This window comes from Rhinichthys klamathensis, unplaced genomic scaffold, assembly GCF_029890125.1.
Source record: "Rhinichthys klamathensis goyatoka isolate OS25496 unplaced genomic scaffold, OSU_Roscu_1.1 h1tg000469l_1, whole genome shotgun sequence".
Lineage (NCBI taxonomy): Eukaryota > Metazoa > Chordata > Actinopteri > Cypriniformes > Leuciscidae > Rhinichthys > Rhinichthys klamathensis.
Genome location: NW_026606958.1, coordinates 73,094 through 90,710, shown reverse-complemented (window position 1 = coordinate 90,710; position 17,617 = coordinate 73,094). Strand labels below are relative to the sequence as shown.

The 17,617-nt window shown below is 39.1% G+C and overlaps 1 protein-coding gene across 1 annotated transcript; it reads right to left on the bottom strand.

Moving 5' to 3' along the window:
• Positions 1 to 826: 826 nt before the first annotated feature.
• Positions 827 to 11,855, bottom strand: vwa11 (von Willebrand factor A domain containing 11). Its single transcript, XM_056236869.1, has 17 exons — positions 11,771 to 11,855; positions 11,295 to 11,483; positions 10,872 to 11,150; positions 10,289 to 10,382; positions 7,951 to 8,079; positions 7,224 to 7,410; positions 6,563 to 6,732; positions 6,128 to 6,240; positions 5,740 to 5,856; positions 5,465 to 5,638; positions 5,205 to 5,337; positions 4,457 to 4,606; positions 4,231 to 4,323; positions 3,873 to 4,141; positions 2,149 to 2,282; positions 1,873 to 2,032; positions 827 to 1,219 (listed from the first exon to the last, which is right to left on the bottom strand). Exons 1-17 carry the CDS (start codon positions 11,777 to 11,779, stop codon positions 842 to 844), a joined length of 2,778 nt encoding a protein of 925 aa, XP_056092844.1. The 5' UTR covers positions 11,780 to 11,855; the 3' UTR covers positions 827 to 841.
• Positions 11,856 to 17,617: the final 5,762 nt, after the last annotated feature.

Sequence of the window (17,617 nt, the reverse complement as noted above, 5' to 3'; positions counted from 1 at the left end):
GTCTGTGTTGAAACGCGCCTGTCAATCAACAATCGTGGGAGGGGCTTCCGACCGTGTGACGTCACACGGTCGAACGGCTTGATTTGAGGCAGGGGAAAACATATAAGGAGATTAAAACAAAAACACTGGATGGATTTTTATCATTATATGATGATTGTGTACAGGCACTGCCAACACACATTTCAGTACAATCAACTTGTAAAAGTGCATGTACCATTATATGACCCCTTTAAATCTGATTGGCCAAAGAGTACGACTGACCCGAGTGGGAGAAGAGCACTGCCATGAAAGTCTCAAAAATACACACACTCAAATCCAAGGTGATTCACACACAAATGACGATTTGCAAATTCAAATCCAAGGATAAACTGTTCAATTTTAAACATTCAAACCTTTTTGTGCATATAATTCATTGCAGATATTTGTCAAATTAAATTGATGTTCAAAATACCTTATAACATTTAAACACAAAATATACTAAAATAAAGATTGTCCTCCTATATTTGAGCAGAAAAAAAGTAATAGCTTCAAGAATTAAATCCATGTTAATAAGACAAAGACTTTCATGATTTCTCATTTATTGTTCTACCTGTCAGATGAGGTCACATAAAAATTCAGTCTATCTTTGAAGTTTTTCTTAGGTTCTGAATAAGCAGCATGGTTCTTCATTAGTCGTCCTGCATATTTGGAAATGCCGATAATGGAATGTTTGGGATGAAATGCTTTGCCTTACATTATTTTACAGCTCTGAGAAAGCTTTATAAAAATATTTTTACAGATGGATGGGATGAGAAAGAGAATGATAGGATGATTGTGTATTTGGTTGATGTACTCCATATCATTACAGAGGAAATGCGTCACGTAGAAAAACATAGAAAAGCAGAGATGTCCACAGCGGGAGGGACATGCTGATGAGGCGAGAGCCTGCGCTAGACTTCATGGTGTAACTGCACCTGCCTACGTTCCCAACCTTGTCAACTGCGGATAAAGTCACAGAAGTTGAACAACAGGAGGCCTCATATAGACCCATCACAGTGTCTTCCTCTTCCTTCTGGGTTAAATTTCCACTGCCTTGCTGGATGGAAATGCTCTCAATGCCTGTGCCTTTACCGTCTGTGATGTTGACAGACAGTTCCCAGTTTGATGAGCTGCAAGAGGAGGCGTAGCAAGTACCCTGTACATCGACAATTTCACATTTTGGAGGTGTCAAGTCAGTCACCTGGACGGAACAGTGAAGGAAGAGTTAAAACAACAGCTTACTGAAGCATAACTCTGCATAATATTATAGATCCTTCAGGAATCATTCTATTATGCTGATAGGGTGCTCAAGACCCATTTCTTATTATCAATGTTGAAAACAGATGTGCTGCTTATTATTTTTGTGGATTCTTTGATGAAAAGTTTAGCAAAGAACACTGTTATTTTGAAATAGAAATATTTTGTTACAATGTAAAAAAAAACATTTTCACTTTTGATCAATTTAACGCTACCTTGCTAAATAAAAGAATTAATTTCTTTTTAAAAAATATCATACTGTTCAAACTTGAACGATATATTCAATATAGGTCAACCAAACCAATTTGTTTTGTGTGGATAATTATTGGCAGCCATTGAAATGTACACATTTAGAGATCTAAATTTTTCCTATTCCTATTCATTCTGTCAAGTTAATAATTTAGAATTTTGGTGGGCCTAATAAATATAATTGTTTGATATTAAGAACTTTTTTGTTTGCTTTTGTACACAACAATGTTGTATTTAGTGTTGGGCTACCACTACTGCAAAATCAGTAGAGAATTTGACTGAAATGACTCATGTGGCTTGTTGTTTGTTGGGAACAACACATTTTTTTCTGAAAGCATGTGAGGTTACCTTGGAGAGAACAGAAAGGCGAATGACAGCATAGTTAGAATCACTTCCTCCAGGTCCCTCTGCCTCGATGGTTAGCGTAACATCTGTGCCTGAGACCGTATCTGCAGGAGGAGTGAGAGACACTGTCCCTTGAGCACTGCCGCCACTCTCCAGATTGAGCCTGCGATGACAAAGAAACATGACTGTGGATCAGAGTTTTGCTCTTGATAAGAAAAGCTATAAAAACTTGTGCATCAATCATCACTGAGTGATTTGATAAGTAAGTGGAGAAATTACGTTAATGGATGTGTCATAGGGATGGTTTTGTCATTCCTTGCACGAATTGTGTAGGTACCGCTTGATCCATTGGTTGTAACAGTAAAATTTAGTTTAAATACTTGTCCTGGTAGCATGGAGCTGTCCGCTATTGCCTATAGAGGGAGAGGTAAAACAAAAGATATTAAATTCCAGAAAATAGCATTATAATTAAAATAGATGTGTTCAAACAACTAGAGTACTGCCTTCTAAAGGAAGTATTCTAACTTTTATGGAACCTTAGAAGTGACCGATTTCCACACGAGAGACTCGACCACAATAGATATTTCAATAGATTTTTGTATGTTAGCATGTTGCTAAGCTAACAAAACAGTTATTAAAGGGATAGTTCACCCAAAAATTAAAATTCTGTCAGTAATTACTCATCCTCATGTTGTTCCAACCCCGTAAGACCTTCGTTCATCTTCGGAACACGAATTAAGATATTTTTGATGAAATCTGAGAGCTGGATCACTCCTCCATAGGCTTCTTCAGGGATTGAACTTGCCGGCCTCGAAAAGTTATTAAAGACATTGTTAAAATAGTCCAAGTGACTACAGTGGCTCAATCTTAAGTTTATCAAGCGACGAGAATACTTTTTGTGCGCAAAAACAAACAAAAATAACGACTTTATTTCAACTATTCATGTCCATCTCTTTGGGCCTCGAGTCAGTTCACTAGTGTAATAGCGTAAGCTTCTGTTGTTGTACGTCACACGCATCACGCACATGACCAGTGTCGGCCAATAGTGAGCCTACGTGTGACGTAGCTCTACGGAATCACACTACGTTAACTGACTAGAGGCCCAAAGAGAAGGACATGAATAGTTGAAATAAAGTCGTTATTTTTGTTTGTTTTTGCGCACAAAAAGGATTCTCGTCGCTTGATAAACTTAAGATTGAGCCACTGTAGTCACTTGGACTATTTTAACGATGTCTTTAATAACTTTTCGAGGCCGGCAAGTTCAATCCCTGAAGAAGCCTATGGACTAGTATGGAGGAGTGATCCAGCTGTCAGATTTCATCAAAAATATCTTAATACGTGTTCCGAAAATGAACGAAGGTCTTACGGGGTTGGAACAACATGAGGGTGAGTAAATACTAAATACTGACAGAATTTTAATTTTTGGGTGAACAACCCTTTAAAGTTGGTATGAAACACAAGTTGCAATAGTCTTTTCTTCCCTATTGTGATGTATATCCGAGTAAAATGGCTTTTCAAACAAGAACAAATGTAGGGCGGGACTTGATTTTGTCCATCGGGAATTGATCGAATCTGTGGATGTTTGTGGTTTGCTATAGCTATGATCTCTCACGCCAGTAAACACATCTTCAGAGAAGAAAAGAGATGTTATTTTGATAAGTTATTTAGATAAAAGATTACAAACGTGAAAAATCCACGCAATTATTAGTGAATGCAACCCAGTCTTTTCCACTCATCCACCATGGATTTATTGGATTTATTTTTTTCACTGAACTTAGTGCAATGCATTCGGGGAATGTCATGCTATTCTCTGTGAAGAATATATGCAATAATTCCTTCAAATCTAGATGAAAAGAGTTATCTTAGGAGGCAGCATATCTGAAGATACTGTGTCTACCTTTTGGTACAGCTCACTAAGTTTTGGAACAGAAGAAATGTCATAATAGATCAAATAATAGTTTCAAAAATGAGTGTCATGTTCCAAAAAAGAATGCAGTTTGTACCTTGACAGTGACTTTGGACTGAGACATCTGTGTGGTGGTCTGCCTCTGGAACAGGCTGGAGAAGGTCTTGTCTTTTCCTTTTAGCAAGACCACAAACTCTCCTTCTGGCACTTCTTTCACAGTAACTAGGAAATCTCCACCACCCATTTTCTCTATGGTTCCATTAGACACTTTGACCCCAGACACCTCCATGAGAGCGACCTCATGCACCTCTAGAACCTCTGGACCTTTCTCTCCAGTCAGTGTTAGTAGCAGCTTAGCCGGTAAACCTGAAATATAAGCCAATAATCTTTTAACACTGCCATTCAAATAATTGTATAAGAATTGAGTCATAGTTGAATACAACAGTGGTTCAAACCTGCTGACGGCCGCCCATCAATGACCGCATATCCAGGATGAGGTCCTTTGAATTCCTCCACAAAGTCATAGATGAATGTAATCGCACTCTGACCTGAAGAATGCAGATTCTTTTCATTTTAAATACTTTTTTTACTGTCTACATTACAAAGGCCTAAATACAGGTTAGCAAAGACTACAGTCTTTTGTTTTGCATTAGTTTATTAAATGTGTACATGATGGCTCACCAATCACTTTTATGGTGTAGGACTGAGTTGTCGTCATGTCAATGTGCCACAGGCCCATCTCAGTTTCATTTAATTGGATCCGTTGCAGGTTACCTACTTTATGAATTGTTCCCAGAGGTCCGTTGGAAACAGTGTTAGATTGAGAGACACCTGGAAGCAAGTGCATCCCATTAGATAATAGTGAAGGAACTTACTTTTATCTTATATTGAAGCTGTGCATAATAACAATCGACAATCAATCAAGTGAGTACAGCACAATATAATATAATCAATTCACAAGTTATTCTATTTATATTTATCTATTTATTCTATATTTTACATTTTTATTTAGTTTTTATTTCTATTTAATTTTTCAATAACTTCTAACATTTCACTCTAACATTGTTAGTTTTAATTAAGTTTTCAGAGTTTTCTAGATTTTACTAGCTATTGCCGTCCTTAACATTAGGAGAGAATATATAGTCAGTGAGACTAAACCAGATTTTCATTTCATCTTCTGTTACAGATTTTATGTTTAGAGTTGTTTGCAGCCTGGTAAAACTTGCATGACACTATGACTTATCCTGGACTAAGATGAAATGAAGATAATCTAAATTTGTTGGGAAAGCTGAAATTCTAAATGTTTGACAGCTTGTCTTAATTTAACAGCTAATGGGGCCTGTAAATTGTCAAATAAATGTAATGTCAATTAGTTCATTGTTAAATTTGTTAAAACTGTTAAAACTGCCTAAAGTGCCTCTGAATTTACCTGTCGGGCTGCGTAGGTTGAATGTGAGGCTACTTCCTGTGATATAGATAGTAGTGTTGGACACAGACTCATCCAGTAGGAAGGAGAAACTCTCCACACGTCCTGGATCCCTGGAGCGCTGAAGAATTGTCACCTGACAGGAGAAGAAAGAGTGTGCAAACATTTATTAATTTATTCCAGTAACTTAGGCTGTTATAACTGTTTTGTTTGTGAGATGTTTACAATTTCAAAATAATATTTCTATAAAATGCTGATCATACCAGGGCTGAGGTGGAGGTATCAACAATGATGTCAGTGGCTTGAGAGAGGCTGGACTTGGGAACCTCAATGGCTTGACCTCCAGAGGCCAAGGCCACGTCAAAATACACCTGAAAAGCTGGCCCTGCCTTCAATGCCCTTCTCCTCCTCCTTGATGTTGTCATGAAGACGTTCACCTGAAAAGAGAGGGGGAGAGTGGGAAAGTGGGAAACTAATTGAGGCCTGGTGAAAATGTTGATGGCAAAAACTGAAAGTGAAACAACGATGGACAGTTTACCGTAGACTTGGTGCTGCGGATGAGGGCGGTGATGGTTTTCTCCAGGTATGTATCCTTTGGTGGAGCGTCGGTGAACACATATATATGCGAGGAGGAGGGAGCGCCTGTCAGAGCCAACTGCGGGAGAGACAGAAGGTTAGAAAGGAGAAGAACCAGAGTGGTCAATTAAAACTGATTCCTTGCAATGTTCCTGCTGGTGTTTTGACCAAACTTAGAATGGATCTTAATACAGTCAATTTAGTTGTGGATGAAGGTTCACAGATTCTCTATAATATTCTTTATAATATTTAATATTCTAATAATTATTAGTTCTAACTAGAGACTTTTGTGGTTGCTAATCAGATATGACGATTGAGCTGATTGGCTGAAAGGCCACACAACACAGTACCTGAAGTCCTGACAGGCACATTTCTGGGAGGTCTCCGCCATCATGGGCATAGAGTTTAGAGATCTCTGACTTCATTATATCTGGGTCTGTGGTTCTTATTAGTGGTCCAAAACCTGCAAATACACACAAAATTCATACAAATAGTATCTGTAAAAAAAAATAGTAAAAAAAGACCGGTCTAAAATAGTCCACATTTAAACACTTATTATAGGTGTTCCATAGTGATTCAGAATAAGACAAAAACATGGTTTGGAAAATGGATTCATGATGTACTCGCTTATTATATAAATTCTGTCAATTTTGAACACAAAATTGCACACTATAAATTGCACTCAATAATGAAAAGTTTCAATAAAACAGTTTAGTTTAATTAAAAAGGTTTATTTTTAATGCTTAATGCTTTCAATGCTTAATGTAAACCCTTTTTGCACTCACCTGGATCATTAAACGGCACCAGAATATATTCAGATGGTTCATCTTGAGTTCCTTTCTTACTGTCAATGATGTTGAAGGCGACTCTCTTGGCTTCTGCAATGTCGTCCGACATACTGCCTGTGGTGTCAATTACAAAAGCCAGCACTGCAGATCGTGCAATACCCATCAGTCTGATGGAGGAAACAATTATTATTCTGGTTAATGGATTTTAAATGTGAACATTAATGCATTCACATTACATTTATAGTGATATACCATTATGTAGACATACAAATTAGGAATGCCACATGGACTACCATTCAAAAGTTTGTGGTCGATCTTATCCATATCCTCACCAAGGCTAGATTTATTTGATCAAAAATACACTAAATACAGCACTATTTTGAAATAGTATAACATTTTAAATGACTGTTTTCTGTTTGAATATATTTTAAAATGTAATTTATTGCTGTAGCAATGCTGATTTTTCAGCAGCCACTAGTCCAGTCTTTAGTGTCACATGATCCACCAGAAATCATCATTGTAATTGTAAAAGTATTGTAGTGTAGAAAACAGGTTGTTAAGACAACATGACATTTTGCTCCCAGCTTTGCCAGTAATAATATCTCTTAAATGTTTAAGAAAGTTTGTCTAAGGATATATAAGGAATTTATCCCCATACCGAAGGTAGTCCTTGTTCCCTACAGCTCCACGTATGTCCTCCAGCAGCTCCAGGGTGGCTTCAGATGCCAGGTTCACAGCATTATTGTGTAGATCAGCATTATGGGAACGGCGTTCATCTTTACTGATCCCACCTCGAGGATTCTGGGTACTGCTGAGATCAGTCTCCCCACCATGGCTACATTTACCTTTCACACACGCATAAAAGACAAACAATGAAATTGTGACACTTAAGAATATTTTTAAACGTATTTCTCTAATTTTTTAAAATGTTTCTTAAGTGGGGAAATGCAGATGATATCTTATTTTTTATCTGTCAAAGACATTTTGAATTATCTGTTGAGGTTTTATCAAATTTGGTAAAAGTTAGAAATGTTTTGGTTAATACAGCCTCTGCTTATGTAACCCTATGGAACGCCTTATGGAAGGCAGGTACACTAACAAAGACATTAAAGACCGCAGTCTCTAGTGTCAGTTGCTAGTGCGCCTCTTGAGATCAGGGGAGTGAGGTTTACCTGCACAGCAATATTTGTCAGTTGCTTACACATAACAACCTAAAACCACTCATTCTAAGAAGCTGATAAAACACCAACGTTTGTTGTAAATTAATCTGTTAGCTTAAAAAAGCTGTGGAAGTAGTTAATAATACATTTTGACTTCACCTTACATTTTTACAGTATATATGCCCATGCGTGTTTTCTGGTATAAACCTATGTATGTTTCCTCACCTTGAGGTTTGTCAGAGGAGAACAAGCCCATGTATCCTGAAGTGAGGTACTTCCCATTCAGAATAGCAGACAGCAGCTGGTTTGGACATGTACCACTGGCACAGTCACTGCATGTTGGCATTGCAACGTCTGCACATGAACAAATACATATACAGCATTATACAACACACATAAATCACAAGCCATGTTTCCATTCACTTGTCAATCGAATTATCTGAAGTTCGGTAAAAAAAACTCATGCGAATAAAGCTGGTGAAAGTGTGTTTCCATCAAACGGCTTTAAAGCGGATAAAAACCTGTGCGTAATGACCAGTGTTGGGCAGTAACGCAGTTACTTTTGACAGTAACTAATACTGTAACGCATTACTTTTTAAATAAAGTAACTCCGTTATCGTTACCATATGGTGCGTTGTCCGTTACTTTTTTAAATTAATTAGTTGCTGGAGCGGCTGAGAAGTGTGCGCTGTTACACAGTACGAGATCACTGAAGAGACTGATAGCATTATACAGAGCGAGAGGACACATAAACTCACTGGCTGAGTTGTTTACGTTAACACGTGAGGCCGCGCGAGCACGGAGATTACAAGCTGCACGGAGAGCGCTGAGCACTTCAGATGCGCATTTAAAACACAGACAGCGAAACGGTATGAATACAGAACACTAAAGTACACATTGCCATATCATTATAAAGTAATATTTTGTCTAGATGCTGCATCAACAGAGAAAGAACAGAAGCTTGCCGTCGAGTCTGAGAGGAATAACATTAGTAACGGCTAACTTACCTCAAGCGATTAAAGCAATGTGACCAAAACACACGCAGACCTGACCCAGATGTTTTATGTCGCAATTGTTACCATCTATTTGCATTAGTTTATATCCAGCTGGTCACTGTTATGCATTCATTAGCCGGCGAAGTTGTATTTTTAAAGCTGACGTGATTGCAATGCTATGTTCATGCAGCGACATCAAGTTTCCTAATCAAGTGTTCTAAAATTTAAGCAAATAAAGTGAAAGACTATACATGTAATATATAGGTCTACATTTATGTAATTTTAATGCTCTGGCCTTTGCAGATATTTAAATATGGCCATCTTCTATAAGCTTGAATCATATAAAATGGTAACACTTTACAATGAGATTACAATTTTAGCATTAAATATGGTTAATAAATGTTGTAGAAGTATCATTCATTGTTAGTTTTTTAATTTCAACATTTACTTAATACATTTGAAATTGAGTTTAAATTGTTATTGTATCTGTTATTACCTTAGTTAATTAGCCTACTATGAACTAACAAGAATGATCAAGGTACAATTGTATTGCTCAAATATTCATTCATGCAGTAAAAACGTATTACTGTCAGCTGCATGAACATATCAATGTTGAGAAAGCAAACACATCACTAGCTTTACACATGCTTGTTTTGTTATTTATTTCAGAAATCCTTGTGATATATTCAGTTTGTGCTGGTCTGACTTAAATAAAATAGTGTTTAAAAATTACTTTCTGTTTAAGTCAGTTTTGTGTTTGTATAGACCATAACGCATAAAAGGGCATTAATGGGAACATTAAAGAACTTTCTTTAAAAAAGTAACTAAAAAGTTACTTTTCACAGTAACGCATTACTTTTTGGTGCAAGTAATCAACAAAGTAATTGAGTTACTTTTTGAATGAAGTAACTAGTAACTGTAACTAGTTACTATTTCTTAGTAACTAGCACAACACTGGTAATGACGTCACATGCTGTTTTGCGATCAAATTGGTATATCGAATTGATTTGAGACATGTTAAGGTGTTTCCATTCATTTTCTCATCGAATTGCACAACATTCAAGCCAACATTTGCGAACAAAGTTTTACTAGGCAAAATGGATCGCACCATAATAACGTTTCCATCCGCGTTTATCGCATAAGGCGTATATCGATCAAGATAAAATTCGATGAGACCGATCGTATTTCATTTGAGTCGATATTCATGAAATTCAATCGAATTTTACTGTTTCCATAAGGCATTTTTCATTCGATATCACTTAATGCGGATAAAAACGTGTGGATGGAAACATAGCTACAAACATGCACTTAATTTACTTATTTGCTGTTTAGGAACAGTCTACATAGATTCATCTCATACATGATATGTACTCTCTGGTGTAACCTGTTATTATCAGTTATGCACCAGGTCATCTGTTCACTTATCTCTAGTTTTCATTTTAAAAATTGATTTTTAAGAGCTATTACACATGAACATTGGACATGTCAACACTGAAAGAAGGGTGTAATCACATTTAATTTCCACATATGAGTCTCTCTCATAAATCACACCCACTGGCTGTATCTACCTGCAATGTTCTCAATGTTGAGATCCGGTCTGATGAGGTTGGCATATGGACTTTTGTTGCCTAATTCAACCCAGTTACTGTGGCTGTAAAAATCCTGAAAAAAAAAGAATTAAGATTAATGCGTAACATAATATTAATGCTATTAAAGCTTACGTTATATTTAAGCGTATGTTTTTTTTATAATTTAGCTTGAAAACACATCTTTTAGAGAAACTTGTCACAACCATAAAAGCATTTCTTATAATAAATTGTAATAATTGTACCAAGTTTATGGTTTATTTTGTTAATGGTTCTATATGAAATGAGACTGTTTGTGTGTGTGCGTTCCTTTAATATAAGCAAATGTTGACAAATTTTATTAACTGGATGTTTAACATAATATTAATATTTAAAGCTTAAGTTTTTTGATTTGCTAGAGAACATTTCTTTTAAAGAAACATATGTGACAGCCATAAACAAAAGCATTTCTTATAATAACTGTATAAATGTGTTAACAAATTGTTAATGAGTGAAACCATGTACTTGAGCAATTTTGTAGCAATATGCTTGTCATAGTCACTGACTGTATCTCCCTCTCACCCACCTGTAGTGTGTGACACACTCTCCCTAGTGTTTCTCTGGCAGATTGAAGGTTGTCAGTGCGGACATTCGCTTTTATGGCTGCAGTTCCCTGAATGATGAGGTTGCGCCCCTCAGTGAAGGCCTCATTATTGAAGTGGTGTGGTGCACTGTCCATGAAATCACGGTCCACAAATCCATTCTGCATGTAGATCTGATTCAGTGCCGTACGGAACTTGGCACCCGAAACCTCACCTGTGGCCGTGCCCAGACACGCACGCAGCAGCTCTTCAGGTGATGAGCCCTGTGTTAAAGTGGAATCATTTCAATTCAATTTATCATCATTTTGAATAAAAATTCTATTGTTTGTCTTCAGAAGAATCGCACAATTTCTATGGTATGGTTATAGTGCACTGCTTTTTATGCCCCTACTTGTACACAAACTCACCGTTGGATTGAATTTTCTTCCTTCTGATTCAGCCACTGCTTCACACACCTCCTGGATCTTTGCCATCACAGCAGAACCAGTAATGGTCACATGAGTGTTTCCGTTACCCCCGACTGACACAAAAGCCTGCATCCTTGACACTACTAGTGTGATCAGGGCCACAGTGGGTACTAATGACTTCATGATCATCTGAGTCAAGAATAAAAAAAATTAGCAATTTAGTTAAGCTTGCTGTGTAAAAAAAAAAAAAACTTCTTTTTATTCATGAGGAAAAAATTTACTAAACCAGTAGACAAATTGAAGGAAAAAAAAGGAATTCAAATCTTTAGAGAGAAGTGAGCAGAATTGAGTTAAAAATATTACAAAATGTTTATAAATAGGCCCATATTATAGGCTATATTTATATTATTTATTATGCTAAGGCAATGTATCATAAATAATAGAATAGAATGTATACAATAGACCTTATTTCTTACCTTCAACATTCAAGGTACCTTCAATCTGTCTCGGTACCTCCAGTCTATCCCTTGATAATGGATCCTTGTTAGGCTCTGATGACATATATATGTCTTGTTATCACAGTGTACAGAAGTTGTCATGCAATCAGACCTAAGCAAATGATTAACCATTATGGAGGAATTATATTATTAAGGCATGGCTGCCTTTAAAATATTGTATCATATCACACACACAAAAAGTATAAATCATACCTTCATAACCTTCATTAAATGTGATATAAAATGTAAAAAATGTAAACATCTACAGCAGTATTAAAACTAACCTGATGCATACTGTTGAGTGAGGCTCCGATCCATAAAATCACCTTTGACCATTCACATAAAAACTTCTACATTGCTTCATTTTTCATTTTATGACTTTACCAGTAAAGAGTTTTCTAGTGTATCATCATCTTTGGAAACAATATTCACATTCCACAATAGGACCACACCTGTTCTCGCACGTTGAGGACCCAGAAACTTCAGGAAGTTCTTCAGTAAATAAAATTATTGACCGTATGGCATAACAGGTTTAATAAATGTTCCTTATGCATTAATTATGTACAAAACTATTGTGACTAACTAGTTAATAAACTCATCAATATTTATTCTTGTATTATTCACTTACTTGTATTTAATGTCACAGTCATCGTCTGCACCTTTCTGTCTTCGTCATCTTCACTACACTGCCCAGCATCCTCTTGTCTCCACACCTGAATTCACTCCCTCAATCATCCACCTGTTCATCGTCTTAATCATCTGTGTCACCTGTCCTCACCTCGTTAGTGGTCGTTTGTATCTGTATTTAGTTCTCTCTGTTCAGTCTGTCTTTGTCGGTTCTTGTCAATGTTAACTGGTGTTTGCATCCGCTCTGTCTGCCTGTACCTGTTTGTTGTTTTGATTTATAGTAAAGTTTATTGTTTATTGGAATTCCTCGTCTCCTCGTGCTTCCTGCCATACACCACCCGTGACAGAAGAACCGACCTAAAAGAAAAGAAAGAAAGAAAGAAAGGAAGATGGAGATCTGGAAGCAATGTTTTGTGGGAACCCGCTTGGCCAGATTTTCTGGGACTCGGGGAGGTTGTAGAGGGGGACATGGTCGTCAATCCACAGTCCACAGTCCATGTTCGCTCTTCAGCCAGGTGCATGTGGTCCCATCCAGCACAGAGCCCGTCGCCTGCCCGCCAGAGCCTGAGCCCGTCGCCTGCCCGCCAGAGCCTGAGCCCGTCGCCTGCCCGCCAGAGCCTGAGCCCGTCGCCTGCCCGTTAGAGACTGAACAGACCGTACGTGAGTACATCCAAGAGGACACTGCGTTGATTGTAATGTCTGCGGCGATCCTGTATGTGTGGGCTACACGAACATCAGTTCTGGCCAATGAGTCCAGCCCCAAGCTCCCTGAAACGCTGGTCCCGTCCAGCCCTGAGCTTCCTTCGCCGCTGGTCCCGTCCAGCCCTGAGCTTCCTTTGCCGCTGGTCCCGTCCAGCCCTGAGCTTCCTTCGCCACTGGTTCCGTCCAGCCCTGAGCTTCCTTCGGCGCTGGTCCCGTCCAGCCCTGAGCTTCCTTCACCGCTGGTTCCGCCCAGCTCAAAGCCCTCTTCACCGCTGGTTCCGCCCAGCTCAAAACCTTCGCCACTGGTCCTGTCCAGCAAAGAGCCCTCTCCGCTTGCCCAGCCAGAGACTGTTAACGTCCCGTCTGCCCAGCCAGAGACTGTTAACGTCCCGTCTGCCCAGCCAGAGACTGTTCACGTCCCGTCTGCCCAGCCAGAGACTGTTCACGTCCCGTCTGCCCAGCCAGAGACTGTTAACGTCCCGTCTGCCCAGCCAGAGACTGTTAACGTCCCGTCTGCCCAGCCAGAGACTGTTAACGTCCCGTCTGCCCAGCCAGAGACTGTTAACGTCCCGTCTGCCCAGCCAGAGACTGTTAACGTCCCGTCTGCCCAGCCAGAGACTGTTAACGTCCCGTCTGCCCAGCCAGAGACTGTTAACGTCCCGTCTGCCCAGCCAGAGACTGTTAACGTCCCGTCTGCCCCGCCTAAGGGTGGTTTACGGCACATCTGCCCAGCCTGTCACAGAGCCTGTCCCTCATCCAGTCACTCTCCCCAAGAATTTTTTTGGGGGGGGCCATAGGTCACCGCCATGGCCGCCCGAAGGGTCCTCACCACTATGGCCACCCGAAGGGTCCTCACCACCATGGCCACCCGACGGGTCCTCTCCGCCATGGCCACCCGAAGGGTCCTCTCCACCATGGCTGCCCGAAGGGTCCTCACCACCCTGGACGCCCGAGGGTTCGTCTGCTCCGCCCTGGCCACGTCCTGCTCCACCCTGGCCACGCCCACGTCCTGCTCCGCCATGGCCGCCTGATCCATCCTGGAGTCCATCCTCCTGCACCCAGTCCGCCTTCCCGTTACGGACTCCAGGATGCCCACCCTCCCACCCCTGTTCTAAGGCGTGAGGTCACGCCTACCGGGAGGGGGGGAGTAATGTCACAGTCATCGTCTGCACCTTTCTGTCTTCGTCATCTTCACTACACTTCCCAGCGTCCTCTTGTCTCCACACCTGAATTCACTCCCTCAATCATCCACCTGTTCATCGTCTTAATCATCTGTGTCACCTGTCCTCACCTCGTTAGTGGTCGTTTGTATCTGTATTTAGTTCTCTCTGTTCAGTCTGTCTTTGTCGGTTCTCGTCAATGTTAACTGGTGTTTGCATCCGCTCTGTCTGCCTGTACCTGTTTTGATTTATAGTAAAGTTTATTGTTTATTGGAATTCCTCGTCTCCTCGTGCTTCCTGCCATACACCACCCGTGACATTTAAAGGTTTACCAACTAAATTTTCCCTCATTAAAAAAGTTTTACACATAAACAAACTGTACTTTTGGAAAATATTGAAAATAATTGTATGTAACAAATTAATCATGACTAGCTTATTTATAAAGTGGCATCAGTTACTTTTTTTTTAGGTGTCATTATAATAGCAACTTATATATATTTCTTCACACTAATATCCTTAAATATTTTGTGGATGCACTTCATACATGAAGATCTTTAACTGAATATTGACTTTTAGGAATAAAAAAAAATAAAAAAATCTTAAGGTGCTATTTACAATTTTCACTTAGCAATTAGGTTGTCAAAACCTGAATCATTTCACTTTCAAATGACGTATTGCATGGTTCTTGGTCCACACATGTATCTCACTGGTCCTTTTCTTTCAGTTTTCAACAAGTCAGTCATTATTGAATTATAATATGTTTATTTTTTGCTGGTCAGTAAACACTACGATAGAGAATTCAATATATATTATTTCATTAAAGTCCCTGTAAAGGCAATTCTAAAAAAAAATTATAAACCCATTATAAATGTTAGAAATGTATTGCTAAAACATATTACAAAGACTGTGAACTGTGAAATACTGAATTGTGGAGTTAGACCGTTAAACAGTTTTTCACCATTGCTATTTTCCGGATTTTTTGGGCGGGGCTAAAACAGGGCTCGATGACGCACTGGAGCCCCTGCTGAGCTCCTGTGAACTATAACCTGCAGCGGATATAAATATCCCAACTATAGTGAAACACTATTTATTAGCAAGGTAACTTAGATCAGCAGTTTAAGACATTAAATCTGTAAGCACATAACACAAGAACAATTATCTTTAAAATATAAACAAGACTTTCTTGATTATTCTAACACATAAAACTAATATCTAACACAATCACACGCACACACACATTCATACGAGTTGCAGAAAGAAAGAGAGTGAGGAAAGAATGAGTTTTAAGAGTGAGATGGTGAAATCCCAAGTTTCTATATGCACTTATAAGACATGACCTGAACGAACCTTCAATCGTTAATTTAACCCTTCTATCGTTTCTTAGGCGGGTTATTCAATTTTATATCAATGCACCAGTTCAGTTAAGAGTCTGGAGTGCTTCTTGCTTGTCCTTGTCTGCGTAAAAGGGGGTTTCCCGGGTCCGTTGCTTGGCTGGCGGTCTTCTCGTGCCTGGATAGATTTTGGGGCGGCCAATGGTGTGTTGGCGGATGGATGAAAGTCTTTTGAAGTTCGAAGCAACGATATATAAAAACTAACTATTTATCATAATGTAGGCTACTTTAAATAACATTACAAGTAATGTCAGAAAGATATCAGCTCTCAGTATGATGTTGTACAATGTCACATCGCCGGAAATAGAGTCATCAGTGTCCCAAGTGTAGTGAGCCATGAATCCTTATACTGTCCTTACTAGTGCCCAAATTTCTCGTTTCTGCCTGTTTGTTGCCTGCCCTGAACTGAACTTCTGCCTGTGACCTGACCACTCTCTGTGTTTATTCTCTGATCTCCCTGTTTTGCTGTTGCCTGACCCTTGCCTGTTCTGATGTTCTTTCATTAAAGACTGCAATTGGATCCCACTGAGTTTTCCAGTTCGTAACAATGGTGCTCAGTTTCCATGTGTCTTCTTAATAATTTAATTTTTTCATTGCCCAGCCTGGAGCTTTAAAATGTCTTATAATACAATCCATATGCATTGTTTAGCACTGTTCATGCAACGCATTCTCATCCCAAGGCGTCATATACTGACGCTTTTGCAAAAGCGTCTACATCCGACGCACATGGCACCCTTTAGCGTCAATATAACACGCTTCGGTTATGGGTAGGTTTAGGTCTGGGGTAGTGTTAGGGTTAGACCCAGGGGCGTTGCTAGACCCATTTTACTGGGGCACGTGCCCCAGTATAAATCTGCTGTGCCCCAGTAAATCTGAAGTTTGAGTTTAACAATTTATTTTATTTGTCAGTGTATTTAATAGAAATTATATTATAGGGTAATAGAAATGATCTATTTGCAACGCAGTAATAAACCAATCAATGCTTGTAAAAGCAACGCAGTTTAACCGAAACCGAAGCTGACCCACGCGACAGAAATCCGCGCGCGTCTGTGTTTCCTAGCAACAGCAGCGCGCACACATCTGAGCACACCGAAGTCCGGTGTTGGCACCTTTTTTTACAGTCTATGGTTGGCACGCGAGGTAGGCTATGAAAACATGACGAAACAAAAGTTTCTAAATAATACAAATAATCTTAAAAGTAAAATTGAGTCAGAGTCAAGTGATTCTTCCGTTTTGCCAAAATGAAGCATAGGCGGTAGCCGTAGCCTACAGTTTAATGCTCGACAAATAAATCAACTTGTTTGGACTTGGCTGGGGAACTTTGTTTTCTTTTAGAATATACATGCTCTTTATTTTATATAGTATATATTAACTCTTTATTGATTTATTGAAACGTTAATTGTAAATTCTTGAAAAATATAAAGGCTAATTATTCATTATTAACATTGTGTAATGTAGAAGAATGCAAATGTGCAAGAAAGTTTTCTCTCCGTTTTCTATTTTCTAAAGTTTTCTATTTTCATACAGTGTTGCCTTCTATGGCACAAAGAAAAAAGAAATTCGTGTAACATGATTTTAAAGCTATTGTTATCCAATTTGTTGGCATTCAAACACCTTAAAATGCACATATGTAGGTCCGAGAAATCCAAATTTTCTCGGGGGAGCATGCCCCCGAACCCCCCTAAGTTACTCTACCCAGCATGGTGTTTTTGAAACAAACAAATTTAATTTACCTATCGGTAAGCCCCGCCCTCCTTAGTTACTCTTGCTATCTCAGACAAACAATGGGGGACCTGTGCCCCAGTAGAGCTTAATGTCTAGCAACGCCCCTGGTTAGACCACTAGGAGGCGCCATATATCTGCGTCTCATATTGACGCTAAAGGGTGCCATGTGCGTTGGATATCAGCCCATTCTCATCCCTAGGCGTCATGAAACTGACGCCTTG

Excerpts from the sequence above, each read along its gene's own strand:
- vwa11 (XM_056236869.1), bottom strand. Across the intron at positions 11,151-11,294 it reads GAAGAAAATTCAATCCAACG|GGCTCATCACCTGAAGAGCT; the intron begins GTGAGTTTGTGT and ends ACTTTAACACAG. Across the intron at positions 8,080-10,288 it reads CAACATTGAGAACATTGCAG|ACGTTGCAATGCCAACATGC; the intron begins GTAGATACAGCC and ends GTTCATGTGCAG.